The sequence below is a fragment of the Rhododendron vialii genome, chromosome 9a (genome assembly GCF_030253575.1).
Source record: "Rhododendron vialii isolate Sample 1 chromosome 9a, ASM3025357v1".
Taxonomy (NCBI): Eukaryota; Viridiplantae; Streptophyta; class Magnoliopsida; order Ericales; family Ericaceae; genus Rhododendron; species Rhododendron vialii.
In genome coordinates, this window is record NC_080565.1 from 37196366 (window position 1) to 37213962 (window position 17597).

Here is a 17597-nt window from a genome sequence, read left to right on the forward strand (position 1 = left end):
AAAGATCGAACAATACGAATTGGTCAAAGGAAAGATATATGATGACATGATTTATGCACGCGAAGTTTATTTTGGATTTTATTTATTTAAAATAGAACTAATTAAGCCCTTATCGAGTGCACGTCACAAAATATTCGCTTAAACCCGAAGAACAAGTCACTATTGAGAGTTATGATTCTCTCAATGAGCTAATGTAGACAAATAAGATGAATCAACTTTTGTCTCTCAATACGCTGAAGTTGAATTCAGTCTCACTATTTTATCATCAGCAAAATAAGACCGACCATCCATATAGCTTGCTAGCAGTAATAAACATACTCCTCGCGTTGACATGTAATTTTCTTATACTCTTTGGGTCTTATTTAAGTATATTCCAATGCTGTAATTGGAAGTTTCATAACCTTGGAGACCTTTTAAGCAAAGATTTTATAATTACTATGTCCACACTTACATAATTAAATACTCCTAGGTGGATTGAGTTTCAAGATTCGCCATGTTCGTTTTAAATTTGCTGCGCCTATTTTAGCGAACTTGCGACTCTCCAAAATAAAGTCAATCTCCGAAATGTAAAACACAAGTAAACTTTGTTACCTTTGGCTTATCTTTTTTTGTCTTTATTTTATTTTTCTTTCATTTGTTAGTTTCGCATCAAATTTTTGTGAATTCTTGATTTGTCTCCACGTGAAGAATCAGAAAAGTCAAAATTATGATGGAAACTCAATTTTATTTTTAAATAAAGACAAAAAAAAACCAATAGATTTTTGAGTTGAGATGCCACGTGTGCATCTGTAAGTGAATATCTGTGTTTTAGAAGCGTGCAGGTAAACTTTACTGTTAAGCAAAACAAGCCCTACAACTCGTCAAATAGTTCCCATTCATCTTACTATCTTAATCGAACCCTTTTTATTGAACCCATTTATGTCTTGCTAGATGTGCCAAATGGGAGAAGATCGTATCCAAATATCATGGGAAAAAATGCAACATGCTTGATACTGAATTATATATAAATATATAAAGAGAATTCTAATCATACACAAATATTTAAAGAGAATTTGATAAATATATAAAAATGCAACAAGCTATATATGTTGTTAAGTAGTACTAAAAATATATAACAACACCTACCGCAATCATAACACAAATTCGAACAAATATATATCCGAAGAGGTAAAGAGAATCAAGGGGCAGCTAATGCCAACCAACCAGCTATTCAAAGTCAATTCCGTGTTTTTTTTCCTCCCCCCTTTGATTGAGTTGGTACTTTGCAGACTTTACAATCAAAGGTACAAACTATTTCTATACAAATATAGCATTTTAGCATTCTGATTTTCCTGTTTGTTCTCTTCTGGTCCAAGGCAATGTCTAACTTAAAAGAGTCTTTGCCATGTGCGGTTATTACATCTAGCAATGCACATCATATGAGGAGGAGGTGATTCTAGGGGAAGGACATTGTATGGGGGCTAATATGAATAGTCAAACCCAGCAAAGGGAGTATATAGGTATGACTAAGTCCAATCACATAATTCGTGCGAAAGCGGGTGTGTGAGCGCGAAAGTGTCTTTGAAACACATCCTGAACTAGTGTCCAGAATTAAGAGCGCAAACGCAGTGCGAGAATTGAGAGCGGGGAGCGCGTGACATCTTGAAGAATTATATGTCACCACCAAGGGTATGAGTTGACATGACCCGACCGCCATAAAATGGCGAATTAATTTGTTTCCATTTAATGGGGACAAATATAAACTTGTGTGCCTTTTGCATCACCAAAACCAAGAGTAAGCAAGAATTTGAACTTCTTGCACCGGATATTCTTCCATTATTGTTATGTCTCTGTTCAAATTCTAGGTCCCAAGTCTTTCCAGCATAGCGTGTCCGGAGGTTCAATTTCATGAACAACATCGGAAGAAGTTGTGTCATCACATTTCCATATCAAACGATACAAGACGGCTAAATTTCTCATTTCTCAACTTTTACATTTGGACGATAGGATGGTACATACAAGATAGCATAGAAAATGCGTAAAATGAGTAAAACTTGAATATTGAAGGTACACATAGCGAGTGCAAATCCAACTAGATGTGCAAGATGTATATTCCATGTCAAACCAAACTAGAACCGAACAAAGTCTCAATCAATTGGGATCGATGCATATTCCACCCTCATTTAAATTCCAATACAAGCACTTAACAAGTTTAGAGCATCCGCAGTGGGAATAATCAAAATCAATAACCAAAATGTGCCACGTCAGCATTTGATTATCCATTTAGTTCATAATCAAACTTAACAAACTTTGCCTCCACATTGGTTATTTTTGCATCTCTATAAAAAAAAAACCCCCACAATACGCAATGCACCTATGTCCAATTACAAACGAGTTCTAATCATGCATCCGACCACACCAAATTATTCTTCTCGATGAGACGATTCTAATGTAGGGTGTTTTTTAGTTTTTTAGTTTTGAATTTGGTTATTGGGTTTGATTATTAAGTTTTGGTTATTGGTAAAAGTTGTTAAGTTTGGTTATGGAATAGGTGGAATTTGGTTATTTGCTAAAAAAACTTGTAACTTTGCTTATTACAATGTGAGGTATTTTTTTAGCATTGTTGTTAAGTTTGCTTATCCGTACCAATTTGCTTATTACAATGTGGATGCTCTTTTAGAAGTGAGAAGACTCGTGTAACATTAGAAGGAAGAACAAATTATGGCTGTTTTCCAAACCTAAAATTCTTGCGTAATACAGTTCGAATTCCAACAGTTATGCAACACAAAACTCCAAACTAACTGCTGAAAATTACAAGAATATATGACAGACTGACACTTAATCATGCAAGATAAGACTAGATTACTAAGTACTTGCCAGAAATTTGGCCTCAGTTGTTCACGAAAACATAAGTGTATCTCTCAAGAAGTCACATCCATTGCTTCTTGAGACTAAATAGCAAAATTGCGCCCAAATTAACATATTCTGATTTGCGAGTCACAAGATAGAAAAAGAAAAAATTGTCAGCATGAATTCTACCAGAGATAAGGATTTTAGAAGAAATTTACGACATAGAGGTTTGCTTACTTCTACTGTATCACATCTTTGCCCCTCTAGAAATGAGAATATCCCCATATGGCACATGTTGCTCAACTCTTACGAAATCACGAGAGGCTAGAACTGCACAGAAACCATTTCCAATTTTCCGTGTCAAATTCCATGAGCGAAATTGTTGCAAGTGGAAAAAGGAAAACTTTCAAATGAATATGCTGATACCACAAGTTTGATAGAAGAGATGGGCTGCTCTTATTTTGTTCATCCCAAAGGCTAGCTGGTTTAGGGATTCCTTTTGAGAGGATCCTGGTGTCTCGAAATGAGTCTTCAGCTGCCTGTAGGCATCAAGTCCAATTATGAAGCATAAAGTAGGAAAATGAAATTTATGAGAAGGACATAGTACAAGCCAAAGAGAAATAAAAAACAATGTTACATTCGAATAGAGTTGGTTATCTGATCAGTGGCTGGATTCAAGATTGGCTGTTGGGTTTGTGTAGGTCCAGTTTCCACCAAAAGATCTGCATAAGTTGAACATAATATTTAAGTTAGTCCCGCGAGCGCAATATAAATGACCATAATAACGAAGGACAGCGGCGGCTCCATGAATTTTGCCGGTTAGGTTGTTCAAATATGTTCTCTTCCCAAGACAATTAAAACAAAACTAACCTCTGTTATATGAAATAAAGCATACCTTATTAATACAATTCAATCTCCCTCAATTTCATCAATATCAACTACAATTTGTAACTTTTGACACATTGATTACCATATTGACTCAGATAGACAAAGACTATATCGACTCCAACATCCTATTTTTTCATATTCTTTTATTACGCTCATTAAAGATGCATGCAAATTTTATCAAAATTTGTAAATACAGAAAACATATCTAGTTAGTTTCCGAATTATTGGGTCTATTGACCTGATAGTCGTCCACCTAGAGCCACCCCTGGCTTGCGATGAAGTAGAAGAGAAAGAACAGATGGCTATTTACCATTCTCAGGTGTCAGGCCATTTTCAGATAGTCTGGCTAACTTGAAATTTGGGTCTGGGTGCTGCCATGGATTCTCCTCAGCTACTGTTTCAAGGCTGCTACCACTGTGTATGGACGAAGAATAAGGCCTCTTTTTGTTGGACCTGAGAAGTAAAAACATCTCAATCGAAACCAACTACAAAATTTTTTGATGAGGCACCAGATTAAAGTGATTATGGACAAGTCAAAACAAAGATTTCAAGGAAACCCATCTCAAAATCCAATGGCTGTACATTGTACGGTAGATGTATGTACAGACATCACTAACCTGCCTGAGGTCCCATGCCCAGATCCTGAACTGGGAATAGATCTTACTTCATCTCCTGCGTAGTGTGCAATTATGAATATCAGAAATCTTAAGGCGTGTACGAGATGATATGGCTTGGAAAAGTAGGACATACCAGAGTTTCCGGGCGTGACCATCACATTGGCTTCATTCACTCTCACACCATCGTTCACAAGGTTGTTTCTTAGCTCCTCCATGAGGACTTCAGTTGGTATCGCATTAACATTGACATTTGTCCGTTGCTTCTCTATGGAAACTCCCATTGAATGGGAGCTAAGTCCACCATGCACATCTTCACAAGGCTTTCACAGTAGAAATTTGTTATCAATAGTAGAATGTTTGTTTTGGAAACACTGAAGTAAGAGATTAATTGAGTGGCTTACAAATCCCATTGAGTCGTTATAATGAACTCTATCTGCAGGTGATGATGCAGAAGGTTCTGGTGGCTGGGGTGGGGATGTCTTCCCTGCATGCAGTCGTGGACTATTCTTATCTTCTACTTTCTCAAACAAAAAAACAAAAAAAAAACCTTCTTCAAGGGATACTGAGATAGAGTTCTTACATGAAGGTGAATCATGTGGAGGTTGGGTACTTCTAACCCATAGTTCCAAAAGAGGTGCTGGGTAATGTACTTCTCTATTTCCAGTTGTAAAGAGCCCACAGAGTAGTACTGTGGGAGGCAAATCCATGAGGTTGCCTATCTTCATGGTAGACATGGCATTGAAATGCTGAAATGCATGAAGGAGTTGTTTATCATAGACAATCTCAAATATAATCCATGTTTGTGCGTACAGAACTGAACAAAAATGAATGTTGCATATTACAGGCAACCTTTCTTTTTCTTCCTCTTCTTGACACAATATCAGAAGCACTCTGAAGCCAGGACTGGTATATGTGTCCAGGAATGATAGTTTGCACATAATCCATGGCATAGGCTGCAGGCTTCCTTGCCTTCCTTCGTGTTGGTCCTTGCCTCTGGAGATCCTGTTGGGGCTAACAGCACATGCATATTTGAGATTTGTTCATTTCAAATTGAGTCACTTATTTGTCTTATTTTTCGCACATTGTTGCAGTACTTGCAGATGTTAATTCAGGCTACCTGACTAGCTGCCTTTCCCCCATCAGGTTGGTGATAAACCTGGTCTTCAGGATGCTGGTCCAGGATTTCATCAGCTGTAAGAGAGCCAGAAGTCAGCATATCGACATTCCAGAGGGATAACATTATATCATTCAGGTTTATATGTCATCGATCATGGTACATGGGAATGGGCTCTATATTAACTGATGTCTATGGCTTTTCCACTTGTCACAGTGTGTTCTTGTTTCGTTGAACCATAAGATGTCAATGGACATCAATGCTTTAAGAACCTTAAGGAGTTAGGAGTCGAAAGCTCTATCCACATAAGAGCATTAAAAGGGAATAACAGAGAAGAAAAGCTCAACCCTCATCTTTATAAACCAGTGAGTTGAAACTATTTAGGTTTATGCATTGCAGAAGTTGCATCTCAGGATATCGGGATCAACCTAATGTGACATCCTTGATCACCTCAAATGCTATCAGTTCAGCCTTTGCCCTTTGGGCATGCTTTCGCCCCAGAAAGATGGTGATGGTGTTTGTCATGAATGAGTGTAAGAAAAATGCTTTGTGAATTGTGACCATGAAAGAGGCACAATTAGCTACCGGATGGGGTAAAACTGTAAAAGCAACAAATATGTGAAATTGTCCTACAAAATTCTGCTTTCTTTTCGGATTTTAATACTGAGTGTATGATATCTTACATGCTTAATGCATCATAAATGTATCGCTTGGTCAAGCATTCCATTGATTGGGCATATCATCATTTCTGCCCAAAATAGAAATAGGCTTGTTGTGTGAGGTTTTTACGACAAAACTCCAAAAGAAACGATTGCAAGTCCAGTTCACCATGTAAATAATAAGGTGCTCATCAGTGATCTATAATTTGAAAACCCACAATGCATGTTTAATCTTCTGTAAAGAATACTTACTTCTAAGTGACCCATACAATAGCTTGCACATTTTCTTTCATTTGTAATTGGCACTATTTATTATCGGTTATCCTAGTAAGAACTGACAACCCTACCAATGTGGTGCATTTTTCAACTTTCTGTTTTATAAGTAGTAGAAGCATCATTCTGTTGCTTACGTTTTTGAGGCTCAGAAGGAAGGGGTGGAGATGGTATCAGAGAACTCGGAATTTGTGTGCGTTCTTGAGACGTAAAATTTGCCTGTGTCTCATCATCATCCCCTTCAATGTCAAACCTGCCACACCATCCAAAACAACCCGAGACACAAAATCAATAACAAAAGCGAGTCCATGAACTACAAAAAGGCAACGTTCACTTCCTCCCTGCTGTAGAGGTATGAAAATGAATATAGAAGTTATATAAGGTGATAATAGTGTAGGAAAGTGGAGTAAGAAATCCCTTAAAGCAGAATTCACCATCCATTAATAACCATAAATTACCTCTCAAAGCGACTGTAACGATTGGCATCAGTCTGATATGAATCAAATCGGTCAAATAACGTGATATTGGCGGCATCAGCTGAGAGAGAGAGAGAGACGAAAATGGTTTAGTTGATAATGTACTAGCTCACTCCTCTAAGATGGTGAACTCTGAACATAAATAGGGAGATTGACATGCTTAAAGCCTCATGAGGCAGAAGGATGCAGGAAAAAGTAGAAAACCTTGATGGTATTGCTCGGATTGAGCTTCTTCCCTCGGATCGTTGTTAATATAGGGCTCATCCACATTGTCTAATCGCTGCAAACAGAGGAATGACAAGCAGAGATTTTGGTCTATGGGATATAGGATGAATTTGATTAGAAAAAATGCTAATAACAGCCCAATAATGCAGAAAAAGGATTAAAAAAAACACAAATTTCTATATGTTAAAGTGTATTGAAAATGTAATTTTTTGTATTCCTCTGGTCCTCTTCCTACCTGTGGTTGTCAATAGCATAATTGATTTGATAGACCACTGAAATGGGTTAGGGATAGAATTCGACGTTTATAATATGCTTTTGAAATTGGGAAAAGGAATAACAAGGAATGGACAATGTTTTAGAGGGTAAAGGGAGAGAAAATTGGAGAAAAAAAATACTATTTCTAGACATTCTATTTCTCACTATTTTCCCTCTTTCTTCAGTCTTTTCACTAGCAATCAAACAAGAAATTTTTCCTTCCTTTCCATTTTTTTTTCACAATTTTCAACACACCCTTCAACTTTTAATAAAATATTCACAAAGTTGAATATTCACTTGAAAGATAAGGGAAAAAGCTACTATTGTATTTTCATTTAATTTGTTAAAATAAAAAACTGACACCATCAAAAAGTTTACAAACAGACAGTTGGAGTAATTTGGAAAGAAGCAAGTGCATAATTGAAATACAGAGTCTTGATATATGGTTTTCAAGTACTTGTGACATGAAGATCAGAAAAAAAAAAAGTCCTTGTGACATGCATCACTTTTTTCCTTTGGTATTCAGTCGTTATTCAATGAGAGAGGAGAAAATAAACTTGGACAGTTACCATTGCGACATAGGCGGTTTCCTGGAACCCCATCATTGTGTTAGTGTAATTGAGGGACTGCTCAATCTCTCCAAGGTCTGCATCTTGATTGTTATCAGGTAATGTAACAGCTTCGAACCTTCAAAACAAGGAGAGAAAATTCAATACCTATGGAAATTGACAATCCTACCCTTCACTAGTTCGTACCCTTTTTTACAAGTAACTCATTGTGTCTGGATCAAGCACGGACCCGGATTAATCTTTGAAGGACAAATCTCATTGTCCGTTAGCGGAGCCCAATTTAAGTTGATACAAAGACCCATACAAACCGATCCCATAAAGTTGAATAACATGTGAAAAGTTTTGGGCATAAAACTTTAGAAATGAATAACCTCTTAAGTTTCAAATCTTGACCACCAGACAAATTTTGGGAGACATAATTCACCTACGTCCCCATTCTGTAACAAAGATGGAGCCTAATCAATAGAATATTCACTCAATATAATGGCTATATGGGTTGACAATCACGTCCTTCCCTAGCTCAGATCACAGTGGAGCTGTACTGAGAAAACTACGAGGGAACCCAAAACTAAAACATCGTGCCATCCTATAGTGCGCCGCCACTTTAACATGAACTACTGTAACTGAAATCCTGTTAAATTGTTATCATGCGTCTAATTTTAATCCATACCAGAATGAGCTAAAATAAAATGCTCGGATTAACTGGAACTACTACTGGCTACTGATAACCAAATCATGCTAAATTACCAAAATGCACCTACTTTCACCCTGTACCAAGTTAACGCTACGATGCCCTGATTGTTAACAAGTAGAGGCAAATAGAAGCTGGGACTCACTTTGCCTGAGATTTGCCCTTGGGGAGGAGGGTCGGATCCGGTACGGATTTAACCTTCCACGCCTGGTTTATCTCCACCTGAGATTAACGCAGTTATGAAATAATTCTAGACGTCAACATCTCCTTGTTATTCAAATTAGTTATTAAGCAAAAACAGATGGAGTTTACGTACGTACCAAAAAGCGATTCACGTCATCTACCAATACAAAACAGGAAAAAGTAAATCAGGCTCTATAATTCAGATCTCTCTATAAAAGAGAGCTAAACAAGGTACAAGAATAAAAGGGTTACAAGCTTACCAAAAAGGAGTTTTACTTTTCGTTCGTAGACAATCACTACTCCTCCTGAGAGCAAGCCAAGCGAAGCCAGCGGTAAGTCTCAACTCGGTCAAAAATTGGAATTGAGGTAAATTTACAGAGAGCGTACCCATGAGAATTCCGGAGAGTCGAAGAGCCATTGGAACCGACGGATTTAGGATCTCTTCGCTGTCAGTAGCGGATAAAAATTAGCGAACTCGGTTTCTGATTGAAGTAGAAGAAAGTTTGATTGAAGCAGTATGGAAATTAGAGAAGAAATAAACTGACCAGATTTTGATGATGTTGAGCTTGTCAAGCTTCTTCCGATTGATTTTCGCGTGCATTGTCGCTGCCATCCTTCATAGTAGAGAGAGAGAGAGAGAGAGAGAGAGAGAGAATTGAAATCATATTTGTAAGATTACGGAAACAGAGAGAGTTAATGGAAATTGCAATTGTAAATTTGTAATAGGCGTAAATTTGTTGAAACGGACATAAATATGACAAAATCTGGGAATAACACTTTACAGAAGCAAAATAGAGTGAGGACTAATACCAATTCAATCGGATAAATTACCAACGGTCTGAGCTAATACACAGAACAAACCAAGTAGTATTCAGAAAACTGGACAATGGATCGTGTTAAATACAATTCACAGCTTGAATTGAACGAAATCGTAGATTGAATCAGGCGTGAATTTGCAGAAACAAACGTAAACTAAGAGTCGGTATGACTACAGCCACATAAACAGAGTAAGAACCAATTTCAGGACAATGGCGTGAATTACACAGAACGGACAGTGTAATAAGTTACAACGATTCACAAACAGAGAAACTGGAATTCTATTTAGCGGAGGAAGAACACAGAGGCTTCGATCAAAATTCGTATTGAATTACGAGATAAGTAGTACAGTATATGAAACGAAAAGGAGTTTTGAATCAATCACCATATCTGGCCGAGCGGGGCTTTCCGAGCCAGGAGCTGGTGAGAGTAGAACATTTCGATTCGGTGTTCAAGCCACTAAAACGCTGAGCAAAACAGGTGTGTTTGAGAGAGAGAGAGAGAGAGAGAGAGGTATTGTTGTTAATGGCGGTCGAAGTAGAAAACGTGTTGGTGTATGTATATGTAGAGAGAGAGAGAGAGAGGTCACATGTGGAACGAGAGGGGTGAGAGAGTATAAGAGTAATGATGAGTGGTGGAATTGGGAGTTGCAGTGAAACAGAATACCGGCCGGGCCAGAGCAGGAGGAGCGAGTGCGCGCGCGGAGAGCATGTGGCGTTGGGAGAATCGGGAGGGAAAAAGAATGTTGTGTACTTGTGTGTGATAGAGTTACGCCTTGGGTCACACTTTTTTCCATGCTACGCCTAGATAAATAAGATATTTGTTTTAGCTTGTTTAGATCAAGTTGCGTTTAATTCTTTCCATGGTTGATTCTTTATTAAGAGTGTTTTATAGTTGGTATGAATATTTTGCTGAGTTTTCAAGACTAGTAGCTTCAATAAGCATTGAACTATATGTAGAAACAAGAACCAAGCAAGTCAGATTCACGAATGAGAAAATATTGACTTCCATTTACAGACTTGCCGTATTTAGGCTACGATTGGGTGAGAAGGACACTATCTTTCGTTCCTTTCACGTGAAAATCATACACTTAATACTGACCTCTAGAGATAGATCCATAAATTAGCATTAGTGGGGGCATACAAATTAATAAATTTAACGCGTACGTTTATAATTTTTTGATTAATACCTTCTTCTTCTTTTTGCCCATAAAGTAGTAACAAATGGATGAGTATATATGTAATTTTACCTTATCGTTAGCAGAAAATGATATGTTTGCACAAAAAGATTGTGTGAAAATTTAACATTCTTAAAAAGAGATCAAGATAAACATTCTCAAAAAGGAAATCTAGAGTAATTTTATTGGAACACTATCATTTTTTTTTTCCAGTATAATGGAATATTTAGAAAAACTAGCATAAATTTACAACATAGAGTGGGAGCTCGTGCCCTAACGGGACTCCACTTGTGTGTATTCCTGTTGACCTCTACATTAATGTATGATGAGAATGACTTATTCACGGCTCTTCCGTGAATAAGTTATTTACGTTAGCGCATGATTTCACCCGTCCGTCTCGGTAATTAATGGTCTTGATTAAAAAAAAAACTCTTGTAAGAAAGAGTTTTAAAATCTGGATCGTCCAAAACACTTTTGGACATGCGAAATCCTATAAAACTGAGTTTATGAAAACCTTTGTAATCTAATGGAATTGGGGGATGGTGCTATGCAGTGGTGTGCGCAGCACCGTACTGCGTACCTCCGAGCCGTCGAATTGGATCTCATTTTTGCAATGAACGGCTTTCGATCGTTGTCGAGATGAAATCCGAGCCATCGGATGCACGATCCGACGGCTCAGAGGTGCACAGCACCAACCCAAACTCCAATCTTATGTGTGATTATTGAGAAACACCAAGTGATAGTGTCCCAAAAAACACCCAATAATTTTTCCTAATTGTACGGACTATTAGCTGCTGTTTTTTTCCAAGCAACTGGACTGTATATCTTCCTGTTTTGCCTTGAACCGACGAAACTTCCTTTTTTTCAAGTTTGTGTACAAGGGAACAAATGGGGGGGAGTGGGATCATGGTGTTGGATTGGCAGTATAAGTACAAGTTTTTTTTTTTTTTTTGATCCGTGTATAAGTACAAGTTTGAATGGAGGAATTTTTGGGGGCCGGGGGTACCACGTCACCTGGTCAACGTGGTGCTCAAGCAACATATTTAAGCCATTTTAAAAATATATTAGATGGTCCACATTGAAACACTCTCTCTTCTCTCACCCCAACACTCTCTCTCCTCTTTCTCTCTCCAAATCCGAGCCGTCCAAAACATAAATGGACGCCCCGGATGCGCCGAGCGGACACCACGTGGTATCCGCTCGGCACTAAAAATCTTCTCATTTGAATGAGTTTGTACAAAAAAAAAATTTGGGACTTTGTTGTTTTTTCTCAATTCTTACGATATTGGAGTATAATTTTTAGATCATAATTTTCTTTTGTGGTTTTTCCATCGTTTTATACTTCAATTTTTTTTTAAAAAATTCTGGTCTCTATTTTTATTTTTATTTTCAATTATTCTCATCGAGATGAAAAATATGATGTACAAATTATACTCCAATCTCGTAAGAGTTGAAAGGCAACCAAAAAAAAAAAAAAAAAACATGCGAAAAAAAGTCCATGAGAAGTTCGTCCAAATGCACCGTTAGCATTGCTCATAAATTTAGCATCTCCACATTTTGTTCACAACACCTGCCTTTGGGCCCGTTTGGATGTGGGATAAGAATTTGAAGTATTAGTTATGAGGAGGATAAAATAGTAGAAGGTATTATATAAGAATGGTAGACCCACATTGATGTGACGGGAGATTAAAAAGTACTCCGTAGTTAGTTTGGATGAGGTATTAGAGAATGTGGATTAAATAGTACTTGGTTTTGATGATGGATAAAATAGAGGATAATATTGTTTCGTAGTTGAAATGGAATTATTCGGGAGTATTATTTAATACCACCCTAAAACCTCCTCATAAATAATCCCCGCCGGGAATACTAAGGGGTACAAGAGAATCCAAGTGAAAACTAATACCCACGAAAAAATGAATTTCCAAATCAAGAATTAATCATGAGCCCACGGTCTTAAGAAAGGGAAACTAATACCCTTCTCATGCCGGCATCCAAACCGCGGCTTTATGTGTTAGATCAGAGCTTAATTCAGCGATCATGCAAACTTCAAATTTGTAGATCAAAATTAATTATGCATAATAAATATGTAACTAACACTCTAAATGTTATGTTTTCAATTTCATAATCACTTATCCCTCTGAAAACTAAAAACAAGCTTACGCGTAGTTAATGCATAGTATTTCGGGTGAGTCAACTTACACTTTAAACTTTCTTTCTTTTTTGCCAATTACTTTAAACTAATTCCTGTAGCTTTTCTCATGCCGTTTCACAAGCTTTTAGTATGGAAAATGAAGTGGTCCAAGAGATACTGAGAAAGATAATCGAATATGAAGTGAAGCAAACGGAGTAAGTCTCGATCAGTTTGTGCGCACCCCTAAATTAATTAAATCAAATATGAAGTCAAACATTACCTTCTTCTTTCTCCGCAAACATTGCACCAAATAATTTCCGAAGCGCCCAAAAACTAAACAGAAAATCTATGCACATACCTCTAAAATAAAACTCCAAACCTGTTCGAAATCGTTTCATGCACGTAAATCTACTCAAAATATATTCGAATCATGCTACAGTGGACTTGGACCACTTTTTCAATTATTTATCCTACCAATTACTTCAATTATTTATCCTACCAATTATAGTACAGTACTACGGAGTATTTATTAGAAGCAATTCCAATACTCAACAGAAAGCACACGCCACACACCAATGTCTCGTCCTTTTTTCTTCCTCCTCACTCTCTCTCTCTTCGCCACTTCCCTCTCTCTCTCCTCCCCCTCCCCGCCCATACCAGACCGCTTCACCAAATCAATCCCCCATTCCCTCCGCCAAAACCCGTTGCCCCAAGAATACATCGAGATCACCCGCCCACTGCCCTCCGATCGCCTGATCCCCTCGTGCTCCCTCCAAGCCTTCAACCACACTTTCGGCGACACCATCGGCCGCCCTCCCACCTCCGTCTCTTACTCCCCGCCGTCCGATTGTCCCCCGCCATGGTCCCGCGTCGTCCTCGAGCTGCGCGCTTCCTCCGACGGAGACCAGTATGACCGCATCGCCGCCGTCTGGCTCGCCGGTGCCGAGATCCTCCGGACCAGCACCGCCGAGCCTAATGCCGAAGGGGTATTCTGGAAGGTTCGCAATGACGTCACCAGGTGAATTTTTACTCATCTTACTAGTAATACAATACTACTACCTCGGTCTCAAATTGCTTGTGCTCTATAAAAACGATCGTGTAATTTTTGGACAAAAAATATTATATTTTCGTACATAATTTATTAAATTTCTTTATACCAATTTGAAGAACTCAAGAAGTACTTTAATTTGACAGCAATTTGGGACGGATGGAGTAATTTGTAACCTAGTAGACTTACAAATTATTCTCCGGATTTAATAGTCTTTTGGGGAGTTTGTGCCACTTTTCAATCGATTATATCTTGTAATTTATAATGTTTTATATAATTTTGAAATCATTGTCTTGTAGAACTAATTGACATCTATCAAATCTATCAAACAAAGATTCATATTGGATATCAAATTCATTACTAATTTAAAGATATAACTCATTTTTTATTTGATTAGAATTGAACTAGGGACTATTAATCCGGACAGGAAAGTATAATGAAAGGGAGAGGATCCCGTCAATGTTCTTGACGAGCTCTAAAAAATAAACGGTTCCGATCACTATTGTGGGCCCGTGAAAGTCCATAAATAGTCTAACCTGACCGGACTGGTTGGAAGAAACTGGATGGGATACGCCCCCTGAATGGTGACTAACTGTTCATAACTTGACAATTTGAAAATAGACTGTGAAGTACTCATAGTTAAATGACATATCTAGTGGATGAGCATGGGAACAATTCCAATGTCAATTAACCCTATGGGATTGGCCAATTGAGGTTTGTCCGGTTCTTAGCTTTAGAATCCTGGAATTAGTGGATTGTCTGGCTTAACTTAAGGATCTTGGTATAAGTTGAGGTGTAGTTAAACTGGCTTGGATGCCTGATGGTCTAAAAAAGAAGTGTTTTAATGTCAATCCATTCAGTAAGGCCATTTCCAATCCAAGTGGATGACAAGGGGAAGGCTTGCGGGGAAATGGCCATCCCGAAATCTTGAAATATCGTTTTTCATTGTAGTATTAGTTATGAATAAATTTCAATTTTACTGTATATGCTTGTCATCCTACTAAGATTTTTAGAAAACTTAATAAGGACCTTCTCATAGTAGGGATATTACTAGTTTTGTGGGAATTGGTATAGGTGCATAAGAATCCATACAGTTGCATCTTGATGCAGAATGGAAATAGTTTATTATCTAAGAAAAAGATATCTAGTTTTATTATTTTCGTGATAAATTATTTTTGAATATTCCGCTTTAAGTGTCATTTGTTTTGGCAAGTTTTCTTTTATTCTCTAGTATTTCGATTTGAGAATATCTCAAATCTTTTGATTTTGGTAATTATTAAGTCAATTAGCGATTTACCAGGATTCAGCTTCTTGTTTTGCTGATTCCGTTTGGGTCTTAGTATTTTAGTATAAAATAAGTTGTAGGGTGACGTTAAAATTGAGAGTTGTTTATTGAATTAATGAAAATTGAGAGTTTTCTCACAATTGTGTGTGTGTTCGAAGGGGGAGTACCTTAGTTCATACTTATTCGTGTTTGTGTTTTAAAGAGAGAATCTTTAACATAAGCAAGTTCGTGATCTCTTTTTGCAATTAATTTCGTAAAAAGAGGCTGCGCTGCATCACATCTTGACTTCTTTACAATTATAGTTGTTCACTATACCGATATAAGATTATTTCCACATCCCATTTGCCCTCTCGAAATTGGATTTCTGTGTTCGTCCATGCAGGTATGCCTTCCTGCTCCAACAGTCAAATCTCGCGTTAACGGTCATGCTCGAGAATGTTATCACCGACAACCTCACCGGCGTTTACGACGTTAGTCTTACTCTATTGTATTACAAAAGTAATCACGTTGGGGTTCCACCACAACATCACGAATTAAATAGGAAATCTGGGCTTTTGGAGGAGAACATAGCTGTGGATTTTGTCAACAAAGAGAGCCAATTAGGATTAGAATCTGAGAAATTCAGGGATAGTCCACTGATTAGAAAGAGTAATTCAGATTCATTGGGTCTTTACGAAACACCGGCGAATTTGATAATCCCCGTATCCAGTGGGGGTGATGAAGGGTTTTGGTTCAGAATCGAGAGTGAATCGGGTGTTGAGTCGAAGGGGATTCAGATTCCTCCGAATACTTGTAAGGCTGTACTCGAGATATACGTATCGTTCCATGGAAATGATGAGTTTTGGTACTCAAATCCACCTGATTCTTACATAAGAACGAACAATTTAACCACAGGGAGAGCCCACGGAGCCTACAGGGAGGTTTTTGTGACAATTGATGGGAGATTTATCGGCTCGGTGATTCCATTTCCGATCATATTCACTGGAGGAATAAATCCCTTGTTTTGGGAACCAGTTGTCGCGATAGGTGCTTTCAATCTACCTTCCTACGATTTCGACTTGACTCCATTTCTGGGGTTTCTTTTGGATGGGAAGGTTCATTTTATTGGGCTTGGTGTGGCCAATAGCATTCCATTTTGGCTTGTGGATGCTAATCTACACCTTTGGTTGGATCATGACTCTTCGGCTGTTGAGGCCAAAACAGTATATAGCCATGCTCCTAAACTATCAATCCAGCGAAGTTCGCGATTTGAACTACTCGACGGATCGTTCAAGATTAAAGCGAAGAGGAAGAGTCAGTTCTCAGGGTGGGTGAAATCAAGTGCAGGGAATTTGACTACTCATGTTCTGAATCAGTTCAAGTACAATAATTTGATAAGATTTGATAAAGATGGTACTTACAAATCCGTTAAACAGAGAGTCAAGACAGTGAGTGAAGTTAGGGTGGCATCTGAGATGGGTAGTTTGATCAGCCGCTCGATGGTGAAGAGGAATTTCCCTCTCAGAATGATCACGTCAACAATATCCGGATCACGAACCGATGCCTATTTGATGGTCACGAATGTTTCCCATTCTTTGAGAGAGAAATTGATTTCCGGGGACTTGTCCAGCTCGTTGCATAACAGTCAGGATTCAAGGGGGTGGATGGTGGTGAAGGATCACAATGTTCTCTCTGGATCAGCTACCACTGACCAGAATTTCAGTTCTAAGGGTGAGTTTGGTCGCTACTCTCGGTCCGTGTCAGCTACTGATGGCCGGCTAATCAGAGACAATACGACCTTTTCTTGTGCATCGTCGATTTAGTTTTCATCTTTTCTACTTTTCTATTCACTGCCACGGGTAGGATATTGAGTCCATGAGTCCATCTCATCCCCAACCCAGCAGGATCATGTGTCTCACGTCTCGTTCCGAAACTCAACTGTTAGTAGTTGTAGAAATGTGGTAATATAGTGAAGAATTCTTTGTGAGAATGTGGAAGTCCATCTCAGCTCCAACCCAGCAGGATCATGGGGCTCGATTCTGGTTCGGATTCTCGCTTCAGAATCTCTCTTCTTGTTCCGAATCTCAACTGTAATAATTCTTGTGATTTGTCTGTTGTGTAATTTAAGTGGATAGCATGCTAGATTGGAGGCCGGAAACCATCTTGTGATTGCTTCTCCCTTTGTCTTTACCAAGTGGTTGCTCCTGTACTTTCGGGCATAGAGTTTCTGAAAACTCGGCCTAAAGGAACAAGAAAAGGTTCAACAACGCAACTGTATTGGGAGATCAAATGAACTTTTATCGCCTCAAAGGCCGTTTTTTGCGTTCACTATGGTTACTCTTGCGATTGCGGTGTAAGTGCTATCTTAAACTTCCTGAAAAC

At 38.2% G+C, this 17597-nt stretch overlaps 2 protein-coding genes across 2 annotated transcripts; one reads left to right on the top strand and one right to left on the bottom strand.

Moving 5' to 3' along the window:
• Positions 1 to 2660: 2660 nt before the first annotated feature.
• Positions 2661 to 10167, bottom strand: LOC131302041 (sister chromatid cohesion 1 protein 1). Its single transcript, XM_058328610.1, has 21 exons — positions 9981 to 10167; positions 9325 to 9393; positions 9167 to 9225; positions 9040 to 9084; positions 8917 to 8936; positions 8742 to 8818; positions 7906 to 8023; positions 7061 to 7136; positions 6839 to 6917; positions 6518 to 6633; positions 5452 to 5525; positions 5184 to 5345; positions 4915 to 5080; positions 4736 to 4818; positions 4468 to 4654; positions 4335 to 4389; positions 4028 to 4170; positions 3467 to 3551; positions 3256 to 3368; positions 3067 to 3159; positions 2661 to 2964 (listed from the first exon to the last, which is right to left on the bottom strand). Exons 1-20 carry the CDS (start codon positions 10031 to 10033, stop codon positions 3077 to 3079), a joined length of 1863 nt encoding a protein of 620 aa, XP_058184593.1. The 5' UTR covers positions 10034 to 10167; the 3' UTR covers positions 2661 to 2964; positions 3067 to 3076.
• A 3275-nt stretch (positions 10168 to 13442) lies between these two features.
• Positions 13443 to 17373, top strand: LOC131302039 (peptide-N4-(N-acetyl-beta-glucosaminyl)asparagine amidase A). Its single transcript, XM_058328609.1, has 2 exons — positions 13443 to 13921; positions 15619 to 17373. Exons 1-2 carry the CDS (start codon positions 13479 to 13481, stop codon positions 17036 to 17038), a joined length of 1863 nt encoding a protein of 620 aa, XP_058184592.1. The 5' UTR covers positions 13443 to 13478; the 3' UTR covers positions 17039 to 17373.
• Positions 17374 to 17597: the final 224 nt, after the last annotated feature.

What these genes read in the sequence shown, in the direction of transcription:
- LOC131302041 (XM_058328610.1), bottom strand. Translation starts at nt 10,033, where the DNA reads ATGTTCTACTCTCACCAGCTCCTGGCTCGGAAAGCCCCGCTCGGCCAG. An exon ending in TCCTTCTGAGCCTCAAAAAC is followed by an intron (nt 5,526 to 6,517) that starts GTAAGCAACAGA and finishes GCTCTCTTACAG; the next exon opens with CTGATGAAATCCTGGACCAG. An exon ending in GAAGAGGAAGAAAAAGAAAG is followed by an intron (nt 5,081 to 5,183) that starts GTTGCCTGTAAT and finishes CATGCATTTCAG; the next exon opens with CATTTCAATGCCATGTCTAC.
- LOC131302039 (XM_058328609.1), top strand. Translation starts at nt 13,479, where the DNA reads ATGTCTCGTCCTTTTTTCTTCCTCCTCACTCTCTCTCTCTTCGCCACT. An exon ending in GTTCGCAATGACGTCACCAG is followed by an intron (nt 13,922 to 15,618) that starts GTGAATTTTTAC and finishes TCGTCCATGCAG; the next exon opens with GTATGCCTTCCTGCTCCAAC.